We start from the raw sequence: 24,503 nt of genomic DNA, 5'->3' as shown, positions 1-24,503 counted from the left end.
CGAGTTTGGAAACTTCGCACCCCATTTTCTCAATGCCTACTTTTTACAGATGGGACTGACTTGCGATTCACGGCAGTATAGAACTGTATGAAAGTAATTGCTCATCTAGGTATTGATAAACGTTCCGGCTAGAATTGCACTTTCCGCGCTTTTCGCAAACTAACATAATAGGCACATTTGCGCAAGTACAAACACTGCGATGATGTCCAAATATTTTGTATTGCCTCTTGTCGACTCAATACCCGTATCCATGGTAACGGGATTGCGCTCAAACAAATCGACGTTACTTCGATTAAAAATTTGCACCGCCAACATGGATCTGTACGACGAAATGTACGAAATTAAAAATAGTCGCGAAATAGACGACAGTCCACCGCCCGATTTGGACGTTTCCAGCTCGTTGCAGTTTGTGAACGAAGATCCACCGGAAGACGACCCGGTTCCGGTTCTAAAGGTAATATTGCAGAGATTTAACTATGAGTGGTGGGTTCATTGGTTGGTTTCAAATGCCGTAGAAAGATACTAAAGCGATCGATGATGTGGATGAGGAAATTACGAAGGTCACCGGCGGTAAGCCGAGCACCATCTTCAAGAAGAGGGAAAGCCTGCAGAAGCATGACTCCCTGACGGATAGCAGTGCGAGCGTTTCCGAGGATGAAAAGGAAATGCCAAAGAGTTTGGTCGAAGAAAAAGAATTCAATCCAAAGTTCTACGAGAATATTGAGGCGCCCAGTGAGGTGAAAGAGCTGTTCCAATATATAACGCGTTTTTCGCCGCAACGTGTTAACATTGATTACAAACTGAAAATTTTCGTACCCGATTTCATTCCCTCGGTTGGCGATATCGATGCCTTCTTGAAAGTTTCTTCGCCGCCTTTCATCAATGAGGAAAAAAAGAAAGTATTGGCGGATCACATAAAAAAACTGGGCTTAGAGGTAAGTTCACATCAGCGTGTAACAATTCCTTTCTTGTTATACTTACCTTGGTTTCAGACATTGGACGAACCATGTGGCGATCAAAGTGACCGTGTGCTGCTACAGATGAAAATGCGATCGATATTCACTAAGCCTTTAGAGACCCCGTCCGCAATCGCGAAATCATCCAAGGATGTCGACCGATGGATAACGGAAATGCAAGCGCTCAAAGCGAGCCAATCAGTACAAAACATAAACTCGCTCCGGTCGGCAGTAAACATTGACAATCTGATGTCGGAGTGGCCAGAGGAGATTGAAAAAATGCTCGATACGGTTGGGTTTCCCTCAGCCAACTTGGATTGTTCGCTGAGTAGGTATATTGAGATAATTTGTAACATTTTCGATATTCCAGTGCAGGAAAGTAACGGACAGGCAGGATACATTCAAGCGTTGTATAATTTGTTCAATCTCTATTTGGCCGTTAAGCAACAGGGTAACGTCTAATCACTAACTAAGGAACCAAATTTAAATAAAGTTCTAAGAAATCAATTGCAGCTAGCTATGTTTGCCTTATTTCAATATCCTAACGTAAGAGTCTCCTATACCGAACTTGAAGATAGCCAAGAATGGGAAGTACGTAATAAGGAACCTTGACATAATCATTTGGCTGTTCAAGTACCACCTGAAAATAGTTGAGCGTAACCATACTTCGTGTACTAGCAGCAGAAAGTACAATATGAACCGGCTGTATCGGGTAAAGTTCTGATACTTGGTTTCACTATTCGGAGACGGGAGTTCTTCTTTCCAATAATAATAGCCAGGGACCCCCGTGAGTCGTGCCGTCATGAACAGGAATGCATCATAGTCCAGGAAGGGGTTGAAACACCACAGGCCATCGATTAGCGCTTTGCCCATCTTTTCGAAATCGTCCGTCCGGCTGAGGAGGGCGGGCCTCAAGATGTGTTCCTGCACTTGTCGCATTCGATCCTCGGTTGATTCCAAGCTGTCTGTACACAGGTTGTAACTGTAAGTAGAAATTAAGTATTGGTGATCTTTCGTAAACTGAAAAATAATAGAAACCTAAAGTGGTAAAGTATTTTTTGCCTATTATTTGAATTATAGTTATGATCTATGCTCACAAAGAATCTTGGGAAGAATATGAGGGATTCCACGGAGGCATGCAAGTCGATTCTGATCGACCATTTCAAAAATATCTGAAACTTTGCACAGTTTTTCAGTTCCATCTAAATCGTCATTTTCCGATATCAAATCTTCAAGTTGAGTCACGACTAACTTTTCAAAAGGGTGTATGTGAAAATGGTTCAAAAATATTCAAAAAGCTGCACAGCAAAAACGGTTCGTTCGATTGTTAGACAACTAAAGAAACAAAGTTAGACAACTAAATAAAGATTCCAAAAAAAATACACACAGTAAAAAAAAATTTTTTTTTGCATTATATTAGCTATCTACCATAAAAATTTGGTGATGGTAAGCCAATAAACAAAAAAGTTATGACATTTCAAATATTTCACTAATTTGACACTTAGTGAAAAATTTTTTTAGGACCGGAGTTTGTTGCTGAATTTTTTGTTAAGGGTACCACATGAGGTTAACAATATTTATTCAGAATCGCACAATATTTATTTATTTGTCACTGTCTCGAATTATTGAAATCCCACAGACTGTTTCTTAATCTAAATCCTTAATCCTATTCTTAAAAACATACTTAGACACATTAAAATCGAACAAAGCACTAACACTATTAAACAGACGAAGGCACTTGGACAGCGGGTTGTTGAATCCATAAGACGTTCTATGCCGCCTGATGAGTAGCAAGTCCCGTTCTCGCAAATGGCGATTGGGTGCGTAGAATGGAACATTGTCGAGAAGCGATGAACAATCTAAGTTCCCCTTTAAAAGGTCGAATACGAAAAGTCGCTGTAAATTGTTGCGTCTGGAAGCAAGTGTCTCGATATCTATCAGTCTACAGCGGGCTGGGTATTCTGGCAGGTTTACGGGATCAGACCATGGCAGTTGACGAAGAGCATATCGAATAAAACTTCGCTGGACTCTCTCCAACCGGACGATTTGTGTCGTGTGATGCGGTGACCACACACAAACTGCGTATTCTAAAATACTACGAACTAAAGAGCAGTAGAGCGACTTGAGTGCATATACATCCTTAAAATAATTGGTGGTGCGACGAACGAATCCAAGAGCGGCAAAAGCCTTTGCGGTAGTGAGGGAGACATGCTCATTGAAACGTAGTTTGCTGTCGACAGTAACTCCAAGGTCGCGTATTGAATCCACGCATTCGATCCGTTCCGATCCGACCATATACTCAAAATCAATTCGTGAGTGTCGACGAGAGAATGCAATCGATTTACATTTTTTTGTATTCAGCTCCATACCGTTCTGCTGGCACCAATTCACAAGCTCATCTATATCGTTCTGTAGCGCACAGCAATCCAAATGAGACATGATTACCCTGTAAATTTTCAAATCGTCCGCGTACAACAATTTTCCTGATTTTAGTCGGAAAAAAAAACAAGTTGTTTTCATGATATTTTATTTAATTATTCATAACTATTATAGCATCTATTAGAAAGTTAGACGCGATCCAGTGTTGTGATCTAAAGTCTTGATAGAGTCATATTTTTTATTGTACGTAACTGAAGAAAAATTCTCTCAATAGTGTTGAAACCTTTTGATAAAATAAACCTATAAGAAATCTAATATTGAAGACAAAAGCTACAAAAAAAGTTTTCTATACAGGTATACGACTAGTTTACCTGCAAAAAGTTTACCTCGTAGAGAACAAGGCGGGTCCATACCCAGGTGATCTAGTATACGTAAAGCAGGTCGGTTTTCTCGGCGCTAGTTTTCTCCACAAAGTTAAAATCTGATTACACCTGGGTATAGACCCGCCTTGGTAGAGAATAGACTTTGTTAATCATATTTGGGAGAAAGCGAGTAACTTCAACAACATCAAAAACATGATAGGTACATACCATGAACATACTCACGAAAAAGCTAAAAATATACTACAATTGTTTATTAAAATCTAACGAGCAACATGAGTAGTCGCTTTCTCAACTGTTGCAGGCCGTTTGCAGAAAAAAAGTGTTCGAAAGAGCTACGAAATCTCACCGAAAGCACCATAGATAAACTGAAAGCGGCTGGTTATGCTCCAATGTCTAAATTGAATACAAATTTACGCATTTGTACGTCCTGCCGTTTAAACGTTGACAAACGGGCAATCTGTACATCATTGGTGGATCAGGTTGCAGGAAGTTCGAAAACAACAACATCTGAGGAATTACTAGATGCACCGACAACAACTGAGGAGTTACCAGAAGTACCAAGTGCAGATAGTCTTGCCACGGTACCATCAGCGACATCTGTTTCAACAAATCAATCAGAAGATGAGTGCATCCAGAAGGTCAACATCGAACGCTTCAACGAAGGGATAGCTGGAATAAAAGTGACTCCGATTAAATGGACGAAGATGGGTTACGTCAATTATCCCGAGAAAAAATACCGTGAAATCAACGAAGCTGTACGAAGAAACCTCTTCAAATTAGGACCTGAGGATGTGGAAAATACAGACTACGATGAGGTAATTATGAATATGAAGGAAAGGTTCTCGAGTCTAGCCACGACAAGGAAAGAAAAATTATTGATTTTGTCGATGCTGCCAAGCTCGTGGTCTATTCAAGACGCCATTGATGAGTTCAAAACCAATAGAAATACAGCAAAAGAGGCAAAACAATTCAAAAATAACTGTCTTGCAACCAAAAATGCTAGGTCGAGTACTTCATTAACAGATGAGACAAAAGAAAAAATAATTCAATATTTTGAAGACGATGAAGTAAGTAGAGCTATGCCTGGCCAAAAAGATTATGTATCTGTAAAAAAAGATGGAAAGCGTCAAGCAATCCAAAAACGATTAATGATGACTACTTTGAAAGAAGCGTATACACGCTTCAAGGAAATTAACGAAAATATTAAGGTAGGTTTTTCCTCATTTGCAAGCCTTCGTCCAAGGCAATGCAAGCTTCTATCCAATTCAGGAACACATAATGTTTGTGTGTGCACAACACACGGAAATATTAACCTAATCTTACATAGTTTGAAAAGAATCAATTTATCAAAGGATATTAAAATGTTAACTGGTAGTCTTTTGTGTGAAAATACAACATCAAATTTCTATCTACGATCTTGTTCGGATTGTCCAGATTCTTCATCATTGGAAAATACTTTATTCGCTGAGTTTGAAGAAAATTATATTGATCAGTTATCATTTGAGCAATGGGTGACCACGGATAGGTGTGACCTAGAAACTATTGTAAAACCTGTAGATGAGTTTGTGTCTTTTTTTTGCTTGAAATTAGAAAATTTAATTCCTCACGACTTTATTAAAACAGAGCAATCCCGCTTTTTAAAAAATACAAATAATACATTACAAGATGGTGAATTTTTAGTCATTTGTGATTTTTCTGAAAACTATAGCTTTGTATTGCAAGATGAAGTGCAGTCCCATCACTGGAACGTACAACAAGCTACAATTCATCCATTCGTTATTTATTTCAATGGAAGTACGCAAATTGAACATTTTAGTTTTATTGTAATTTCCGAAGATTTAAGACACGACTCAGTATCTGTAAATTTGTTCATTGCCAAAATGATTAACTTTTTACGCGTTGATAAGGATAAAGAAATCAGAAAGATATATTTCATGTCTGATGGAGCAGCATCGCAGTACAAAAACCGTAAGAATTTTTCGAGCCTATGTCAATTTAAATCAAAGTACGGAATTGATGCAGAATGGCATTTCTTTGCTACGTCACATGGCAAAGGTCCTTGTGATGCTATTGGAGGAACCATAAAGCGCATGGCCACAAGAGCAAGTTTAGCCAAAGAACGTGAGCATCCAATTAAAACTGCAAAAGAACTATTTGATTGGGCGAATCGCAGAAAAGAAGAAGATTATCATTTTGTTTTACTACTACTGAAGAGTAGGAATTAACGGTATCAGAGCTCAGCGAGCAATATAATAACGCGAAAACGATCCAAGGAACCCAAAAATTTCACTGTTTCATTCCATTGTCAGAAAATAAAATTAAAGCAAAACTATACTCGAACTGTACTGATAATGATGCAAAAGTGTTCGATATTGTAAAAAAATGAATAACAATAAATAAATAAATAAGTATTAATAAAATGTTTTCATGATCTCATAACGCATACCCAAATCCAAAACTTTTAAAGTTTATATATAACATTTAGAAACTCATCGATCATACTCTAAAAAAAAAATATCCTGGTAAAAAAAATTATTTTCGTGTAATCTGTTAATTCATTTTAATTTATACATATATACATATACATATAATATTTATACATATACATAATATTTATACATATAATATACATAATACTAATGAATACATGAAAACGACTTGTTTAATTCACGCAAGGCCCTTAACAATAAAATCAGCAACAAACTGCGGTTCCCGTAATAATTTACACCAAAAAAAAATTTTTTTTTTCAACTAAATGTGAAAATTGTGACATGTTTGAAATGTCATAACTTTTTTGTTTATTGGTTTACCATCACCAAATTTTTATGGTAGATAGCTAATATAATGGACCGTTTTCCCTCAAAAAATTACGTTGGTATTCCGATAGGGTTTTGAGATATTTGAGTTTTTGTGTCAAAAATGATGTTTTTTAATGCAAAAAAAAATTTTTTTACTGTGTGTATTATTTTTTGGAATCTTTATTTAGTTGTCTAACTTTGTTTCTTTAGTTGTCTAACAATCGAACGAACCGTTTTTGCTGTGCAGCTTTTTAAATATTTTTGAACCATTTTCACATACACCCTTTTGAAAAGTTAGTCGTGACTCAACTTGAAGATTTGATATCGGAAAATGACGATTTAGATGGAACTGGAAAACTGTGCAAAGTTTCAGCTCAATAGAAAAAAATGAATTAAAAAATTTACCAAATTTTGGTGCTGTTGCTTGGAATCACTCATATATATTATAAAGAGAGGCTTTGGTCAAAAAACTTCAAAGCGTTCTGAAATTTCTCCAATGTCATGTGATTATGAACTGGGATCTTAATGATTTACCTGATGATGAAGTGGCTCTCCTTTACTCGATATTCGGTACCTTGATAAAGTAAGAGAACCATAGTAAAAGTTGGTTTTTGTGGCTACCGCATACCACGCATACCTGGAACCACATTATTATCAAATTTGAATTAACCTAAAGTTTTCCTCCACAGGGTTTTAGTACGGTCTAACCTTTCAGAAAAAAAAACACTGGATCACAATATTCCATTGGTCAAAACTTGAAAAAATCATGTTTGAAAAGTTTAGAACAAGAAGTCCCAGGTTCAATTAAATGGATATTTTAAAATTGATAAAACAACTAAATACGAAGTATCTGCAGAAAATAATCATATCAGGATTATTTTTTCAGTTGTCCTTTATTCAGATCTCACGAGCCATCAGGCATTGAAATTAAAGAAAATAATTTTTAAAGAAATTTGGTCTACGTTGAAAAATGTATTTCACAAAAACTGGATGAGTTAGCAATTAAGATATCTTTCCTTTGCTATGCAGCCATGACGCTAGTATTCTAGTTATGTGGCCGATAATCAACGAACTGTAGGAATAAAACCACAAGAATTTTCATTAAAGAACGAGATGGATAATTGATAAGTTACAGTTTATAAGTTGGGGTTATATAGTTCACTACCACTAAGTATTTTTTTTTTAAATTTATTTACTGTAAATCCACATTTATTGATTCACATTTAAAGCAGGAAACTACTAAAAGTATATTTTGGCAGTTTAGTTCTGTTCATGGATTTATTTTTGTCATTTAATTGGTTTTGGAAACCTCCGTTACAAATATAAAAAGCCCTATAATACCGTATATCCGTATACATGGGAAAGTCTATAAATTACGTCAGGTTTTTGGGAAAGGAGGTTTAACGAAACGTGAAGATTCGTACAAAAAACGAGTCTCTGTACAAAAATTGTGACTAGTAGGGAGGTAATAATAATTGAAAAAAGACAACTTTTAAGATACAGTCAAACCTCCATGAGTCGATATTGAAGGGACCATCGACTCATGGAAGTATCGAGTGATGGAACAGCTATTCTTTGGAAAGCTGTTTGAAGGGACCATCATAGTAACCATGATTTTATGTCTTTAGTATGGTTCCATGAGTCGATATCGAGTAATGGAACATCGACTCATGGAGGGATGACTGTATTTCATGCAAAACAAATCACCTTAACGACGGAAGAATATTTCCCAAAGTTATTAACAAGAACACGATTAAATTGTGGGCTAGCATCTGTGGAATTATCCTTTTTTACTCAATGTTTAGCAAAATACGTATATAGTTTTAAGTTCAATTGTTTAATTTGTATTATATATTTTTCTGTTGGTGAAGGGCGAACACGAAATTATTGCGACACGTTCAACAAGGCATAGCTTTTCTACCATTGGGTAAAAATCAACCAAATTTTGCACACTTCCTCATTAATGTGTATTGTTTACATGCTGTCAAACTCGAAGTCGTGTTTTTCGATTCAACGAAAATGGAGGTGATCTAACGCGACTCGAGAGAACAAATTCTTTCCAAACACCTGGAAATTCCTGACCTGACGCACCGGCAGTTGGGAAAAATGTTGAACATTCACCATTAAACCGTCTCCAGAGTGTTGAAGCGGTTACAGGAGCGGTTGACGTTGGACCACGGCAAAGGAGGTGGAAGAAAACCGGAACCGGAGAACAAAAAAAAAAACGGAGGGAAAGGTGAAGCAGATGGCTAATAATCAGAGGGGGATGTGTACACGACACGACCGCATGACGTTAACTACGCCAAGTGATTTTCTGCATTTGAATTTTAGTCGATTGTCATAGTTGCAGCCTTACTTTAGTTCAAACTCTAACATAATATCGTGACGGTCGCAATATTTTAGATTTTAAATTGACATCCAGTATATTGCCGTAAGACGTAGTTAACGTCAAAAGAAGAATAAGAAAAGAAGCAGAAATCGGTTTGCTTTTACAGTACACTTTCCAACCCAAAAGAATCGTGGAAGACAATTTGAACGTGTTTGGTTGTGTGAGAAAGGGATCGACATTTTCCCGATTTTCGACTGTCTATCGTCAAGAATCAAAAGTTTTCTCCATTTGAGTAAAATGTTGTATAAATTTCCGACCGATTGGTGGGAAAATATTGAAAATCTACCTATAAACAGCTGAGTTATTAGTATTCAAAATCTTACATAATTTCGTGACGGTGGCAACATTTTAGATTTTCAATTGACACCCAGTATATTGCTAAGGTGCTCAAGTCAAACGGGGTTTTCTTTGCCCCAAACAAAGAACAAACAAAAAATATGATTCCATGCTTGAGGCAGTGTACTTCCTGCAAGTAATCGTTCCTAGCCATGCTCACATAGAACTAACTCTGCAGCTATCTATCAAGAAACAAAAATATGGTTTGGAAAACGTGAGTCATTTCTTGCAGTCCCAACGCAAGGTGGTTTTCAAAGCTCTCAAAGGATAAACTTGGCCGTTTCAAGCTTGCTCCCGATTTTGCAATAATTCGCTAGATGCCTTCTTTTATGAATCCTACTTTATGACTTTGAAAATAGTCCAGCTCATTCCGCCTCAAAAATGTCTTTGTACAATCACAGTTTATCACCATGATTGATGTTCGTTGTTTAGAGGCTACAATCACATTATCAGAATGCTGCCTTAGTGCTTAAAGAAGAGAAAAGATAACTGGAAAGTGTTAACTTAAATGCTTCTTCTTCTTCTTTCTGGCGTTACGTCCCTACTGGGACAGAGCCTGCTTCTCAGCTTAGTGTTCTTATGAGCACTTCCACAGTTATTAACTGAGAGCTTACTATGCCAATGACCATTTTTGCATGCGTATATCGTGTGGCAGGTACGAAGATACTCTATGCCCTGGAAAGTCTAGAAAATTTCCAACCCGAAAAGATCCTCGACCGGTGGGATTCGAACCCACGACCCTAAGCTTGGTCTTGCTGAACAGCTGCGCGTTTACCGCTACGGCTATCTGGGCCCCTTAAACTTAAATGCTACCTCATCCAATTATTATCTCTACTACCTTTATTATAGTGGATTTTAGTCCTGGGCGAGCTCGCTACTCATCTAACGCAGTTTTATATGCATTCTTCAACGTCGGACATACCCTACACATTGTTAAGTTACAAAGATATTATAAATAATTTTGAAACACAATCGGCTCCGTAGCCCTATATGAATTTCAACATTTATGTTATGTGCGATGATATTCTATTCTTCAAATCCTTCTTGTTTAGGTGTTTCACGTGTTTTGAGGCTGATACTCATTACTGAAAGAAAACTAAATCAATCAAGTAGATCGTCCTACCTTGAAGTTGACTCTGAAAATCTCCAAACGTAATTTTTTCAAGTTTTCACCGATAGAATATTTTGAACCAAACATTTTTTGAAAGCTCGGACCATAAATTGAAACTTTATAAAGGAAATTTTTTGGGTTCATAAAAGTTTGATAATATGGAGGTTCCAGGTATGCGTGCACTTCCTAGTTTTTTTTCTGAAAACACGCAGTTTTGTCACAAATTTAACAATAAAACAAAATTCAAAGCGGTGACGTGTAGCTTTTCTGGAATTAATTTGCTTGTTTGAGTGCAGTGAACATGTTTGAGCAAAAATAGCAATTTTTGATTACACCAAATCTTCTTTCACTTCAAATAGGGTAAATGATGGCTTCGGCACCCTGAGGGTATTTTCGGCAACACTAACTTATCGTCCTTGTTAGAATTTATCTACGGAACAAGGGTTACCTTCAATGTACTCAACATGTTCCTTGAACTATAATCTTCCATATAAATCACATTCTTGACGAAAATATTATATAACATGGGTTTTATTATTAAATGAAATAAATGCTTACGAAATCATCGTCATTCGTGAGCTGCCGAACAGAACAACACAAGAACAGCTTAGAAAAACTCACCACTTTGAAAGGTCCAATTCTCCGCTCCAATGCCAATTTTTTCACAAAATCTACGCACCGATCACTTATGCACAATTAAACTTTTGATTGGTCTATAAAGCACTCGAAAATACTTAATTTTTATGCTTCAAATCACAAGTAAAAATTAATGAACTTTGTTTTCCTCGGCAATCACTTTTTATTACTGCACCAGGTTGCCAGAAAACCATATTCAATTGCAGTGTAATTATTATTCACGATTTAAATTCACAGAAAAGATCGAACACAACTAATTAATTTATTGGAATTATGCAACAAAGCATGCATAGGTAATAATTGAGTCTTGCAATGCCTTCCTTATTTGAAGATTGTAGCGCATAAACTTCAAAATACTGAGAAACATATAAAATATACGTCTTTTAATAGGTTAAATATTTTGGCAACACTCCTGTTGTTCTACAGGCAATCAGTGGATGATGTGATTGTGTCAAATCAAAAGTGAGTAGATTTGAAAAGGGTCTATTCTGATTTTCTCATGCACTGAGAAGAATATGAACCTTAAAAATTACTGGCAAGGTTTGGATTTTGATCCGAATTAGTTGATCGAACCATATTCGGAGAGTGATATTCAAAAACAAAAAAAAAAAAAAAAAATTAAATCCTAGGACATCGCAATCGGATTTTTTTTAATACACCCCAACCTCTTTTTACGACCGTTATCGGGAGGTCGTAAAAAAAATCTGGGTAATAATTATGTTTTTGAAAAATGCAACGTCTATATGCGGAAATACTGATTCGGGATATTCGGCAAAGTTGAAGCATGGGTTGAGAACTTCCCAAAATGGCCGTTCAAGTTTTCATATTTTGGTAATAGATGGCAACACTGCTCGATTGTAATCAAAAGAGCCAATTTTATGGGGGTGTGATATGCAAATACCAAAAAATTTCAAAGATGACGGTACCGAATGTTGACCAAAGTTGAAGGAAGTGTTGCGTGCTTTACAGTCGGCCGAATCACAAATGTTCATGTGGCTCGCAGCACTGTTCAAGAAGAATAAAGAAAAGATCAAAACCATAAAACTTGAGCGGAACAGAAAAATAGAATGCTTAGCAACATAGCAATACTCTTCAACTGTAATCCAGTTTTTAATGAAGGGTTCAAAATTTTGTCGTAGCTGGCAACACTGCTTAAGTGAAATTGCGTCACCGGCAGTACAAGTGTGCATGCAACTTTTGTTTTGCGGATATCTCAGGATCCTGACCACTTAGAAAGATGGCGTCTTCGGCGAAGTTTTTCAGAAGCTCAAGCGCTATCATTATAAAAGCTATGCGATTCAAAATTTTGCCAAGGGCTATCATTATTTTTGTCAAAAGATATAAGGTTTTTCCCACCAGGCAGCGCTAGTAAGCACGATATTTTTTGTTTTGCGGATGTCTCAGGATCCTGGCCACTTAGAAAGATGGCGCCTTCGGCAAAGTTATTCGGAAGCTCAAGCGCTATCATTATAAAAGCTATGCGATTCAAAATTTTGCCTCCAGGCGGCGCTAGTGAGCATGAAACTTTTGTTCTGCGGGATCCTGACTACATAGACATGACGTCTTGGGCAAAGTTGAGCTTCTCAACAAGTTTATCGAAGACGCCATCTTTCTAGGTAGTCAGGATCCTGATATATCCGTAAAACAAAAGTTTCATGCTCACATGTGCCGCCTGGTGGCAATATTTTGAATCTCATAGCTTTTATAATGATAGTCCTTGAGCTAATGAACAACTTTGCCGAAGGCGCCATCTTTCTGAGTGGCCAGGATCCTGATATATCCGCAAAACAAAAGTTTGATGCTCACTAGCATCAGGTAGAATTTCGCAATTCAGTGATGGTGGTGCTAGCCCTTGAACTACTGAACAATTTTGCTGAACATCATGATCCTCTATTGTGAATACTCTGTAAGATATTGATCATTTATAAAAACGGTCGTTAATCTGAATTTCGGTCGTTAAAAAGTTAGCAGCAACCTTTACATACCAAAACCATATCGAGCCATTCAGCTTGTCAGTGAATAGTTCAATTCACGGTGAAATTTTTGACATTAAAAAAATGAAAACAACTATACAAGTACCATCGTTGGGGGTGAGATTTGGCCAAAAATGCGTAAGTTCTCATTTATTTTTAAATAACTTTTGCAATTTGACTTGATATGTTCGGTTAAATATGAGAATACGTTGCAACTGCTGAACAAATAATTGAAATCTGATTATTTTCCTTTAAATATGAATCATTTGAAAATTGGCCCAAACTCACCCCTTCGAGAAGGTTACATTGGGCCAAACAAACTACACTCAGGAAAACGAACTATCGATAAACATAGGAACCCCATATGAAAATTCGCCACAAGAAACTGGATTGAAATTCATAAATTTACGTCATGGAACCGAAATTTGAAAACAAAAATAGTTTTCGCGGCAACCTGGAACCGAACCAAGGACCTTGCTTAGTTTTGTAACAAAAACTACCCAAAAACATGATTTTTTAAAGAAAAAAACGAATTTCTTTGGATTATTTAAGTTTTTTTGCCGAATATTACATGCTTCATATATAACTTATGTTTCTAAAGCATTTTGTTTGAATTACAAGTTGAATAGAGTATTTTTTTTTAACATGTGCAAATATATCATTGTTTCAAAATTATTTAAAAAATGTTGCCAAGTCCTTTCCAAAGGTTTAACAAATAAGGAAAACCAGTTTCAGCTTTAAAAATATTGTTTACCTGATAAAAATTAAAATGTTGAATAACTTGGTCAAAACAGTAAAATGCGGTGTATGCAAAGTTTGAACACAATTAAATAAGCTTCAAAACCATGCAAAAAGATTTGGAATCGGTTGAGTATTCATGAAATTATGGTCAGACAAAGATATTTTTTTCAGTAAAATAAAAAAAAAATTGGGGTAAATTACTTTTTATTGAAACTAGTTTTGATTTTACAAAAATTTGATGTTCTACAAAGTTTTCAAAAAAAAAAAAAATTATTAAGGTGATGGTGCTGAAATTATCGAAGTTATGGTGACTTCACTGAAGGCCATTTTTTATAACTTGAAAATTCACCTCCAAGACGCTTGAACCTCTAAATTTTAATATTTTTGGCTCAAACTTCGAGGTTTCTCTACTAATATGATTCGAATTCAGAAGAGTACACGAATTTTTGGTTTTGAGAACTTTTGAAAAATAAGCCGCACCCTAAATAGACTGTAGCGCAAGTGCAAGTAGCAAATAGGAGCATGCATGTAACTCATTCAAACGCAACTCTGAAATTCAATTAATCCGATAATCGCGTTCCGTGGATTTTTCTTGCAGAGCACAATATTATGAATCAATTAACCATGACGTCATGCTGCAACTTCTAGGTTGGATTCGCACCTGCTGCAAGTTTATTACCATGGCAATTTTTACAGCCGAAATGCTGCCATAGTGAGATTGAATACAAAATTTATTCGATAAAATAAATGAAGATAAAATTAGGCAGTGTCCATTTATGACATAACGTTAAAATGTACAATTTTCGACCATTCCCCCTCCGCAACGGTCTTTGCATGAAAAAAAATGTGTTTGAGCCGCAACGTTTGAGCCTACTCCCCCTCCCCCTAGAGCGTTACGTAATATGTGGACGGCGCCTTAGTCTGCATAAATTTAGTGGCGTTGTGTATTCAATTTGAATCTCCGCTATTTTATTTCTAACTGCAATTATTTTCTCAGTGTAGTCTGTATTTTTCTGCATTGGCCCTTTCAACGAGTAGAACATAATAAGTGACGTTTAATTTCAGGAATTGTCAACAAATACGAAATGTTACCAATACATAAACTAGTTTTTGCGCAGTTTTGGATTGCCGAAGTGAACATTTTTGTTGCCGACAATAGTAATTGCATTGCCGATAAAAGAACAAGTTCCTCGTGACTTTGGTGAGGAAAAATAGAAGATTAAGAGAACAAAATAGTGTTTTAAGTATAACAATCAATAAACGAAGAGTGCTCAAGTGTAGTTCAGGTATCTCCTGCTAATTGTTGTGCTCCATTTTTGCTTAAAATTGTCTTCCTAAAAGTTCAGCTGCTTAGGCTGCCGACAATACGTAAGTTCCCCTACTACGAAAAACTAGGTTTTGGTCCTGTTAGCCTGTAACTCAAATTAAAAATTATTTCTTGACTACACTCACATTTTTTTCTGTGTAAGAACCTATAAGAAACGTATTTTTGAGGCATGTTTGACTGTAAATAATATTTGAAGGCTATGGCATGTAGTTTTTTCCACATGAACTTGTTTGAAGAAGTCATGTGAACATGTTGGTAAAGCAAAATAAGATTGTATGACATTTGCCAGAAAACCATTTGCCAGAATCAATTCGCCAGAATGATTTTTGCCAGAAAACCATTCCCCAGAATGTACAATTCGCCAGAAAGCCATTCCCCAGAATGGACCATTTGCCAGAAAACCATTCCCCAGAATCATTTTTTGTAATTCGTTTTCAAACTTGATATCAATTGATCGACAAATTTGTGAAGATGCATCGAAGCCAAACCTAAAATTTTCAAGAGCGCAAATCTAGTGACCCAAACAGCCATTCCAGCTGAAAATTTAATCGATTGGTCACCACCAGCGTGTGACCAATCGATTAAGTTTTCAGTTCAAACCGCTGGCTGGTTCTCGAGGTTTATGCTCTTGAAAATTTGAGGTTTGGCTTCGATGCATCTTCACCTCAAGCCTACCGAAATTTTCGATATTTGTCATTTTTGTATCTTGAATATACTCACAGTATTTGCACTTATAGCATGAGACATTGTGTAATCAACTTTCACATTATTTACATCAAGAGGATTGGACTGCTAGCACTGCACAGCTGCAGCGCAAAATTAATTAAAATTTAGCGTCATTTCTACAGTACTTCACTCGCATCGTAAATATTGCTCCAAATAATGTTTATATCTTTATAATATTATGACAAGTATAAAACAACGCAACTGATCGATCCGTGTTATTTAGTCTATGTTGTTAAAATCCTTCGCATACAATTTTATGCAATTTTCACTACTTACATAGCTGGTCTGGGAAAAAAAAGCTGAAACGTTTGACACGAATTAGTATAGTTGAATAATTTCTGAAATATGAATAGTGTATCTTTGCGGAAAAAAATGCAAAACAACTAAAAGAAACAGCCTTTGAGTGAAAGAAGGGAAAATTATGTTTGAAATATGATCAGTTTAGCGCCAATAATCATTGGAACAATATAACTCAAATGACTACCCAATGTTCTGTCGGTCATATATTTAAATACATTATTTAGTCCTTGAAAAGAACGTTAAACTGCTTTTACTCTTAATAATAATTTGAACCGCAATATTTATTGTTTTCAAGTAGTTTTACAACATTTGCGACAGGCTGCCGAAAAACTCTTCAATCTTCAGTGTTTACCCTGATTGCTAGTTTTAGCTATCTGGAACCGGAGATATTTTGAAATTCTTAGCAGGACTGCCAAACCAAAAAAAACACACATATATTGGTTTCTCATATTCTGTCGCTTGCTCTACGAAACAAGTCGGTTATGAAGATTAACGTTTTCGGAATCACTCGAGTAATCTTCAATGAGAAATAAGATGAAGGTCATGGTAAATATTCCATTATTGAATCACTTTCAATTTAGTTTTTTTATTTCAGGACATATATTAATTGTCCATTTTCCGGTATTTGCATTTTTTTTACATAAATCCTTTTTACAGACATTTTTATTGACATCATGATGATTTTTTTAGTTGTAATTATTTAAAATTGAGATGACATAACCTTGTTTACATTACTTCCATTCCTTCTGTTAACTGCAGAAACACACAGTACAATTATAAAGACTAGCCAATAATATAAAGAAGGGTAAACCTCCTATGAAGCATATAAGTCCTTGAATTAGTTAGCCCTAAAGAACAGCCTAATCTTCAAAGAAGGGAAAATTATTAATAGAATGTTGAAAATACAGTTGCCTATAAGGGGTTGTCCATTAACAACGTGGTCAATTCTTTCGGATTGACGGGGTCTTTCGTCCATACAAAAATTTAAAAAGAATTGTTTGTATCGTGATCATTGGCCAGGCCCCCTTCCATCCTCCCATAAATGATCACATGGTTAATGGACGACCCCTAATAGCTTGTATAAAATTGATGACTATTTTAACATTAAAAAATAAACAATTATTTCTCAGAAACTATGAAAACCTAGAAAATCTATCACACCTTCTTCTTCTTATCTTGTGTTACGTCCCAACTGGGACAGAGCCAAATCTCAGCTTTGTGTTCTTACGAGTACCTCCACAGTTATTAACTGAGAACTTTTATTGCCAATTGATCATTTTTGCATGTGTATAACGTATTGCCGATATGAATATACTCTATGCCCTGGGAAATCGAGAAAATTTTCAATCCAATAAAATCTTCGCCCGGTGGAATTCGAACTCACGTCCGTCAGCTTGCTGAATAGCTGTATGTTTACCCCTACAGCTATCTATATAATAAGTTTATGATATCATTATTAGTTTAAAACATTTTATCAAACAAAAAGCTTAAAAACTTACGTCACAATTATTTTGCATATAATTATGTATCGTACGCTGAAAATCATAATGATTCGAAAGATTTTACACACCTAAATATTGCTACACAAAGCAAAGTAATGTAGTAATATTGTTTCTGGGAAATGGTCTTTCTGGGGAATGACTTTCTGGGGAATGGTCCATTCTGGCAAATGGTTTTCTGGCAAATGATCCATTCTGGCAAATTAATTCTGGCAAACGGCTTTCTGGCATATGGTTTTCTGGCAAATGTCATACAACCCAAAATAAAGCTTCGGCTACACACAAAATTTCTTCTACCAAAGCTACTACATAAAACTTTATTTTTTGCTACATTTGCATGTCAACTGCAAATTTCTGAAAAAAATGGCGCGCATATTTTTTCAGATTACATAGACTATATAATTTCAGATTACATTATCGGCGTTAAGTCAGAGTGCATATCTCTAAGAAAAACAAATTATCAAGACCCTTGGACACCAGAATCTTAAATTTGTTGTATCCTTATCTGAATTATCCTATTCACCAAATGCTATAGAACCCCATGTTCGATGTTTCGTTAGGAGAATAAGCCCTTTTGGTTTTTCGGTTTAAACCTGTTCCACAACGGAACGGTCGAAAACAGATCCAAAAAGAAACAAAACTAAAAATATACGAGGCGAAGGGCTCATTCGATTATCGGAATTCTACATCTACACTTCACTAAAGCAATCACGGTCTTGCTATAAATTAGAGTACAAAGATATAAAAGTGGATACGAGGTAGTAGGATAAAACGCGTGCATAGAAAGAGAAGATAACCTTTACGTGCGAGTGTTAGTTTTCTCCATCGCTGGCGCCCAAGGGTGGAAAAGGTCGGCAGAGTCCATTTTGACGTCGGTCTGGTGAGGTCGAAACGCTAAGCGTTCTGTACGGGCGACACATTTTTTTCGTATCACCGAGGAAGCCTAATCTAAAGCGACTGAACATCTTAGGCTGAAGTTTTCGCCGATTCTTCTTGGCTAAGGTAAAGTGAAGGGTAAACGTTACCTCGTGATTTTCTCTTGATTTTACAGCCAAAGTAAAAGAAAAGAGCGCTTCAGTAGTGCTATATGGTGTGAAAGCATTGTGTGACATTTCCTCATAACTCCTCCCCTCCCCATCCTGACTAACAAAGAAAGAAATAGCTGTGAGTGAAAGAAACCCATTGTATATTGAAAGGTGCGAATAGGGTGGACTAAAATTTGTGTGTTCACCAAATCTAAGAAGATTTTTTTCTCGTTTTTGAAACAACACTTCGTCAGTTCCTTTTAATAAGAGAGTTTCTTTCTTTAATACGCAGAAGCCAGCCAGATTTTAAGTGCTAAAAACCGATTGTCAAGTGATTTTATCACAAGGCTCATTGGCGGTATCGACGACAAAACTGGTGGACGAATCAGGAGGAGCCAAATCCCGGAAAATAACTAATCGGCACCGCTGCTACGCCCAATTCCGGTCGGCATTTATTCCGGTTAAAACCAAGGTTGGGACTTTCTTGTTCGGCAAAGGTCGCAAGCGGGCAAAGGCCAGGATTCAATTGGTGAGTCAGACATTTTTTTCCTTTTTCCTCTTTTATTATTTGTTAATCATTACATCAAAAGAGCTTTTTGTTCATTTGTACATTCAATTTGATAGTTATTGTTGCTTTTGTTTCTTTTTCAAATTTCATTCTTTGTTCGGTAGTCCGGAAACATTGCTCAATTGACTATTTATTGCAAATTTCAATATTTAGATTTACAGACAGTAATTTATTTCTGCTAAATCAATATGAGTTCTTCAAGCATTGCCTGCACTGTAGAGCCTTATCGTAGAGGCAACAGTTTTAATGACTGGTACACACGTCTAAAATATTTCTTCAAAGTTAATAAAGTGAAAGATGAAGATAAGATGGCCTACTTTATAACTCTTAGTGGACCAGTCATCTTTGAGGAGATAAAGCTCCTTTATCCCACTGGAAACTTTGAGGAAATTCCTTTTGATGATTTAATCAATAAATTGAAAAATAGATTAGATAAAATTGATCCAGATTTAGTACAACGCTATAAATTTAGCACCAGGGTTCAACAGCCCGATGAGACTACAGAAGATTTCGTGCTAGCACTCAAGTTGCAGGCGGAATTTTGTGGCTTCGAAAATTTTAAGGAGGTAGCAGTTCTCGATCGCATTATTGCGGGACTACGAGACAAAAATTTGAGGCAGAAATTGCTTAGTGAAGAAAAGTTGAAATTAGCTTCGGCTGAAAAAATTATTGCTACATGGGAGGTCGCGAAAGCGAATGCGGGAACTGCTGAAACTTCTAGGGATTCTCCAAATATGGTGGCTGCAATAGGAAATTATTCCGGACGAGAGAGTGGAATGGCTATGAGGAAGCTCGCAAAGGTCTATGGTGGAATTAATGATTACCAGAGAGAAGAGGTAGGAGGTGAGGCCAGCGGTAGTCGCGGGCCAGTCAAGAATCGATTAGGGTACAGGCCATATGGAAGGACAGATCAAACAGGCAGAGGAAGACAGAATTCTGGATCAGCAGGCAGGAGAGGAGAAATGTATGCAAGACAACGACCAGACTATTCTCAGATGGTGTGCAATTACTGTGGCATTAAAGGCCACATAAAGAAAAAATGCTTCAAACTAAAAAACCTTCATCGAGATGCGGTAAATTTAGCGGAGTCCTACAAGCCTGGGCCTTCGGCCAACAGGCACATCAACGAGTTGCTCAGCAGAATGCGGACGCGGGATTCGGAAGATGATGACAGCGATACAGGTGATTTGGAATGCATGTTGGTGGCGTCCATAAATAAAATTAGTAATCCTTGTTTAATACAAGTGAAAATTGAGGGTAAATACCTTCAAATGGAAATCGACTGTGGTTCTTCCGTTTCGGTAATAAGCAAAAGGCAGTACTTTGCATTATTTGACAAACCTTTACAAAGTTATAGCAATCAATTGATTGTCGTTAATGGGGCTAAGCTTAAAATTGCTGGAGAGACGATGGTTTCGGTGAGAATTAATGGACTAGAAAAGCTCATGAGTCTGTTGGTTCTTGATTGTGAAAATTCCTTCTATCCTTTGTTCGGCCGGCCTTGGCTAGATGTCTTTTATAGTGATTGGAGGCATTTTTTTTCAAACTCTATGACTATTAACAGTTTACAAGATGAGTCCAGCGAAAATGTTGTTGATAAATTGAAAAAAAAAGTATAGCAAGGTGTTCGAAAAAAATTTTTCTAGCCCTATTCAGGGATTTAAGGCGGAACTTGTGATGAAAGATGAAACGCCCATTTTCAAAAAGGCGTATGATGTTCCGTACAGACTGAGAGAACAAGTGGCAGATTATCTTGATAAACTGGAAAACGAAAAGGTTATAACACCGATTGATACAAGCCAATGGGCTTCACCTATTATCATAGTCATGAAGAAAAACAGTGATATCCGTTTGGTAATAGATTGTAAAGTATCACTCAATAAATTATTGGTTCCTAACACATATCCTTTGCCTACTGCCCAAGACATTTTTGCTAATTTGGCAGGTTGTAAGTTTTTCTGTGCCCTTGATTTGGAAGGAGCTTATACTCAGTTGGAACTCTCTAAGAGATCCAAACGATTTGTAGTGATCAATACAATGAAAGGGCTGTACACTTACAATAGACTGCCACAAGGGGCTTCATCAAGCGCATCCATTTTCCAACAGGTGATGGACAAAGTGTTAGAGGGGATTGAGAACGTTACAGTTTATCTGGATGACGTATTAATTGCCGGGAAAACCCGAGAAGAGTGTTTAAAAAAACTTGTGATTGTTTTGGATAGGTTAACTAAAGCTAATATAAAAGTGAATTTCGATAAATGCAAATTTTTTGTGACCAAACTCACGCATTTAGGACATTTGATTACGGACAAAGGGTTATTGCCTTGCCCAGATAAAATTTTGACGATAGAGAAAGCTAATGCTCCGAAAAATGAGTCTGAGCTTAAGTCATTCTTAGGTTTGATAAATTACTATCACAAATTTATTCCGCATTTATCAGCTAAATTGCACTATTTATACAATTTACTTAAAAACAATACAAAATTTAGCTGGGATGGCAACTGCCAAAAAGCCTTCGAAGAAAGTAAAGCTGCCCTGGTAAATGCAAACATTTTAGAATTTTTTGACGCCAATAAACCAATTGTAGTTATTTCTGACGCTTCTAGTTATGGTTTAGGAGGACTTATAGCTCATGTTGTGGACGAAATGGAAAAACCAATTAGTTTCACATCCTTCTCGTTAAACTCGGCCCAAAAGAAATATCCTATATTACATTTGGAAGCATTAGCTCTAATATGTACTATAAAAAAATTTCATAAATATTTATATGGAAAACATTTTACAATCTACACGGACCACAAGCCTCTAGTTGGAATTTTTGGAAAAGCGGGTAAACATTCTATTTATGTAACTAGGCTCCAGAGATTTATTTTAGATTTGTCTATTTATGATTTCGATATAATATACAGACCATCACATAAACTAGCAAATGCAGACTTTTGTTCTAGATTCCCTCTACAGCAGGGGGTCCCCGAGGAGTTAGACACAGATGTGATCAAAAGCATAAATTTCGGTAAACATATACCTATTGATTCAAAAATGATTGCAGAAGAAACTAAAAAGGATGATTTCTTGCACAAAATTAAATGGTTTATGCAAAACGGTTGGCCTGAAAGAGTGGAAAAACGTTTTGTGGATGTATTTGCAAATCAACACGATTTAGAACTGATCGATGATTGTTTGCTTTATAACGACAGAGTAATTGTGCCCACAATTTATCAAAAACAAATACTAAAGCTGTTACATGGCAATCACTCTGGTATAGTGAAGATGAAGCAGTTAGCACGAAGGATGGTTTATTGGTTTGGCATTAACACAGACATAGAAAATTATGTGAGTAAATGTGATGCATGCAACGGCATGTCAATTTCGAGCAAACCAAAGGAGTCTTCCAAATGGATGCCTACAAATAAACCATTTAGCAGAATCCATATAGATTTCTTCTTTTTTGAGCACCATACATACCTTTTGATAGTAGATAGCTTCTCCAAATGGATTGAGATTGAACATATGAAACAGGGAACGGATTGTAACAAAGTGTTGAAGAAGTTAGTGTGCTTTTTCGCAAGGTTTGGTTTGCCAGATGTTTTAGTCTCCGATAATGGACCTCCTTTCAATTCCCATAATTTTGTAAACTTTTTAGAAAGGCAAGGTATAAGGGTTATGAAAAGTCCACCTTATAACCCAGCAAGTAATGGACAAGCGGAAAGATTAGTTAGAACAGTTAAAGAGGTTCTAAAATGTTTCTTATTGGAGCCAGAAGTGGCAATTTTGGACCTGGAAGACCAGATAAATCTGTTTTTGTTCAACTTTAGAAATAATAACTTATCTAAGGACGGAAGGTTTCCTTCTGAGAAGATATTTTGCTATAAGCCGAAAACAGTGTTGGACCTTATCAATCCAAAGAAACATTACAAGAATAACATTTCGGAACCTCAGTCGGATGAAGAGACCACTACAAAGAATCAGTGCGGGAGAATCCCGAGGCGTCCAAATGATGCAATTGATGAGCTGATGACAGGGGACGAGGTGTGGTATAAAAACCACAATCCTCAAATTCACGCAAGATGGATAAAGGCAACCTTCATTAAAAAGTATTCTCACAATACTTTCCAGATACGCATTGGAAGCGCCAACGTAATGGCTCATCGGACGCAGATCAAGATCTGTACGGATACATCCTGGCAAAGGCCAAACGTCCTGATCAACTTAGGTGGAGCAGAAAGTGTGTCAAACGAAGAGCAGGGGGCATCAACCGTGCAACAAAATGAATCTCGAGACAAACCTAAGGAGCTTCCCAGGGGAAGTAAGAAAAGGAAACATCCTGTTTCTGAAGATGAAGCAACGGAGCCCAGAAGATCAAAGCGAGAACGAAAAACAAACAAAAGTGATGATTATTTCTATTCATGATTAAGATACCGTAATTTCGGATTAGGTTAAGTGTTGAATTAGTTTTCATTCTGAAGTTGTGCAATACACTTAAAGGGGGAAGGAACTGTTGTATCCTTATCTGAATTATCCTATTCACCAAATGCTATAGAACCCCATGTTCGATGTTTCGTTAGGAGAATAAGCCCTTTTGGGTTTTCGGTTTAAACCTGTTCCACAACGGAACGGTCGAAAACAGATCCAAAAAGAAACAAAACTAAAAATATACGAGGCGAAGGGCTCATTCGATTATCGGAATTCTACATCTACACTTCACTAAAGCAATCACGGTCTTGCTATAAATTAGAGTACAAAGATATAAAAAAATTCTTCAATCATAATTCATAATCCATATCGTCAATATCAAAATCAGTGGCCATACGGTAGTTTGAAGATTAAGGTTTTCCAGGGTCAGGGCATTGAAGACCAGAAATATTCAAATATGCGTTCAGTCAGAGTGGACCAAGTAGAAATCTTGAGTACCGACCAAAATATACTGGTCCAATAAGCGGGTTCTAACACATTCCATACATACACCATATAACTACCATAAACTTATATCGGACTCTGAATTTGTCTCAAAAAATGCAATAATCAATCAGTTTATTGCTTTTCAACAGAAATTGTTGCAATTTCTGACCACCCATCCAAATATGGTAAAAGGTCAAAAATCAAATTCAAATGCATCAAATTTAGTAATATTTATAAATTTCTATTGATGGATAAGTAGAAGAATCATTCGATGTCGAAAAATCTGACAAATCTCTTGAAATGTTTTTCATTTCCTCGCATTCCTCAGCGCGCTGATCATTTTTGCTGATATGGTAATAAGCACAGAGTGGACCTGACTGCATACTTTTATCGATTTTTTTTGATCATCCAAAGTAAATTTGTTACATATCTCTCGCAGTTTACCGCATTCTTGAAA

General features: G+C 36.5%; 2 protein-coding genes across 2 annotated transcripts in view; one reads left to right on the top strand and one right to left on the bottom strand.

Moving 5' to 3' along the window:
- On the top strand, window positions 1-1,538 carry LOC5568561 (intraflagellar transport protein 46 homolog). The gene is made up of 3 exons (XM_001652338.2): window positions 1-454; window positions 516-935; window positions 993-1,538. Exons 1-3 carry the CDS (start codon window positions 200-202, stop codon window positions 1,416-1,418), a joined length of 1,101 nt encoding a protein of 366 aa, XP_001652388.2. The 5' UTR covers window positions 1-199; the 3' UTR covers window positions 1,419-1,538.
- LOC5568562 overlaps window positions 1,249-24,503 on the bottom strand; it is a 34,630-nt gene continuing 11,375 nt past the window's right edge. Inside the window, exon 8 of the mRNA XM_021855119.1 lies at window positions 1,249-1,938. Within this exon, the coding sequence (XP_021710811.1) occupies window positions 1,485-1,938 (454 nt within the window). The 3' untranslated portion in view covers window positions 1,249-1,484. The remainder of the gene's footprint in view (window positions 1,939-24,503) is intronic.

The sequence above is a fragment of the Aedes aegypti genome, chromosome 3 (genome assembly GCF_002204515.2).
Source record: "Aedes aegypti strain LVP_AGWG chromosome 3, AaegL5.0 Primary Assembly, whole genome shotgun sequence".
Taxonomy (NCBI): domain Eukaryota; kingdom Metazoa; phylum Arthropoda; class Insecta; order Diptera; family Culicidae; genus Aedes; species Aedes aegypti.
The sequence above is the reverse complement of the archived record's forward strand: the minus strand, read 5'-3'. Positions and strand labels throughout refer to the sequence as shown.

What these genes read in the sequence shown, in the direction of transcription:
- LOC5568561 (XM_001652338.2), top strand. Translation starts at nt 200, where the DNA reads ATGATGTCCAAATATTTTGTATTGCCTCTTGTCGACTCAATACCCGTA. An exon ending in ACCCGGTTCCGGTTCTAAAG is followed by an intron (nt 455 to 515) that starts GTAATATTGCAG and finishes CAAATGCCGTAG; the next exon opens with AAAGATACTAAAGCGATCGA. An exon ending in TAAAAAAACTGGGCTTAGAG is followed by an intron (nt 936 to 992) that starts GTAAGTTCACAT and finishes CCTTGGTTTCAG; the next exon opens with ACATTGGACGAACCATGTGG.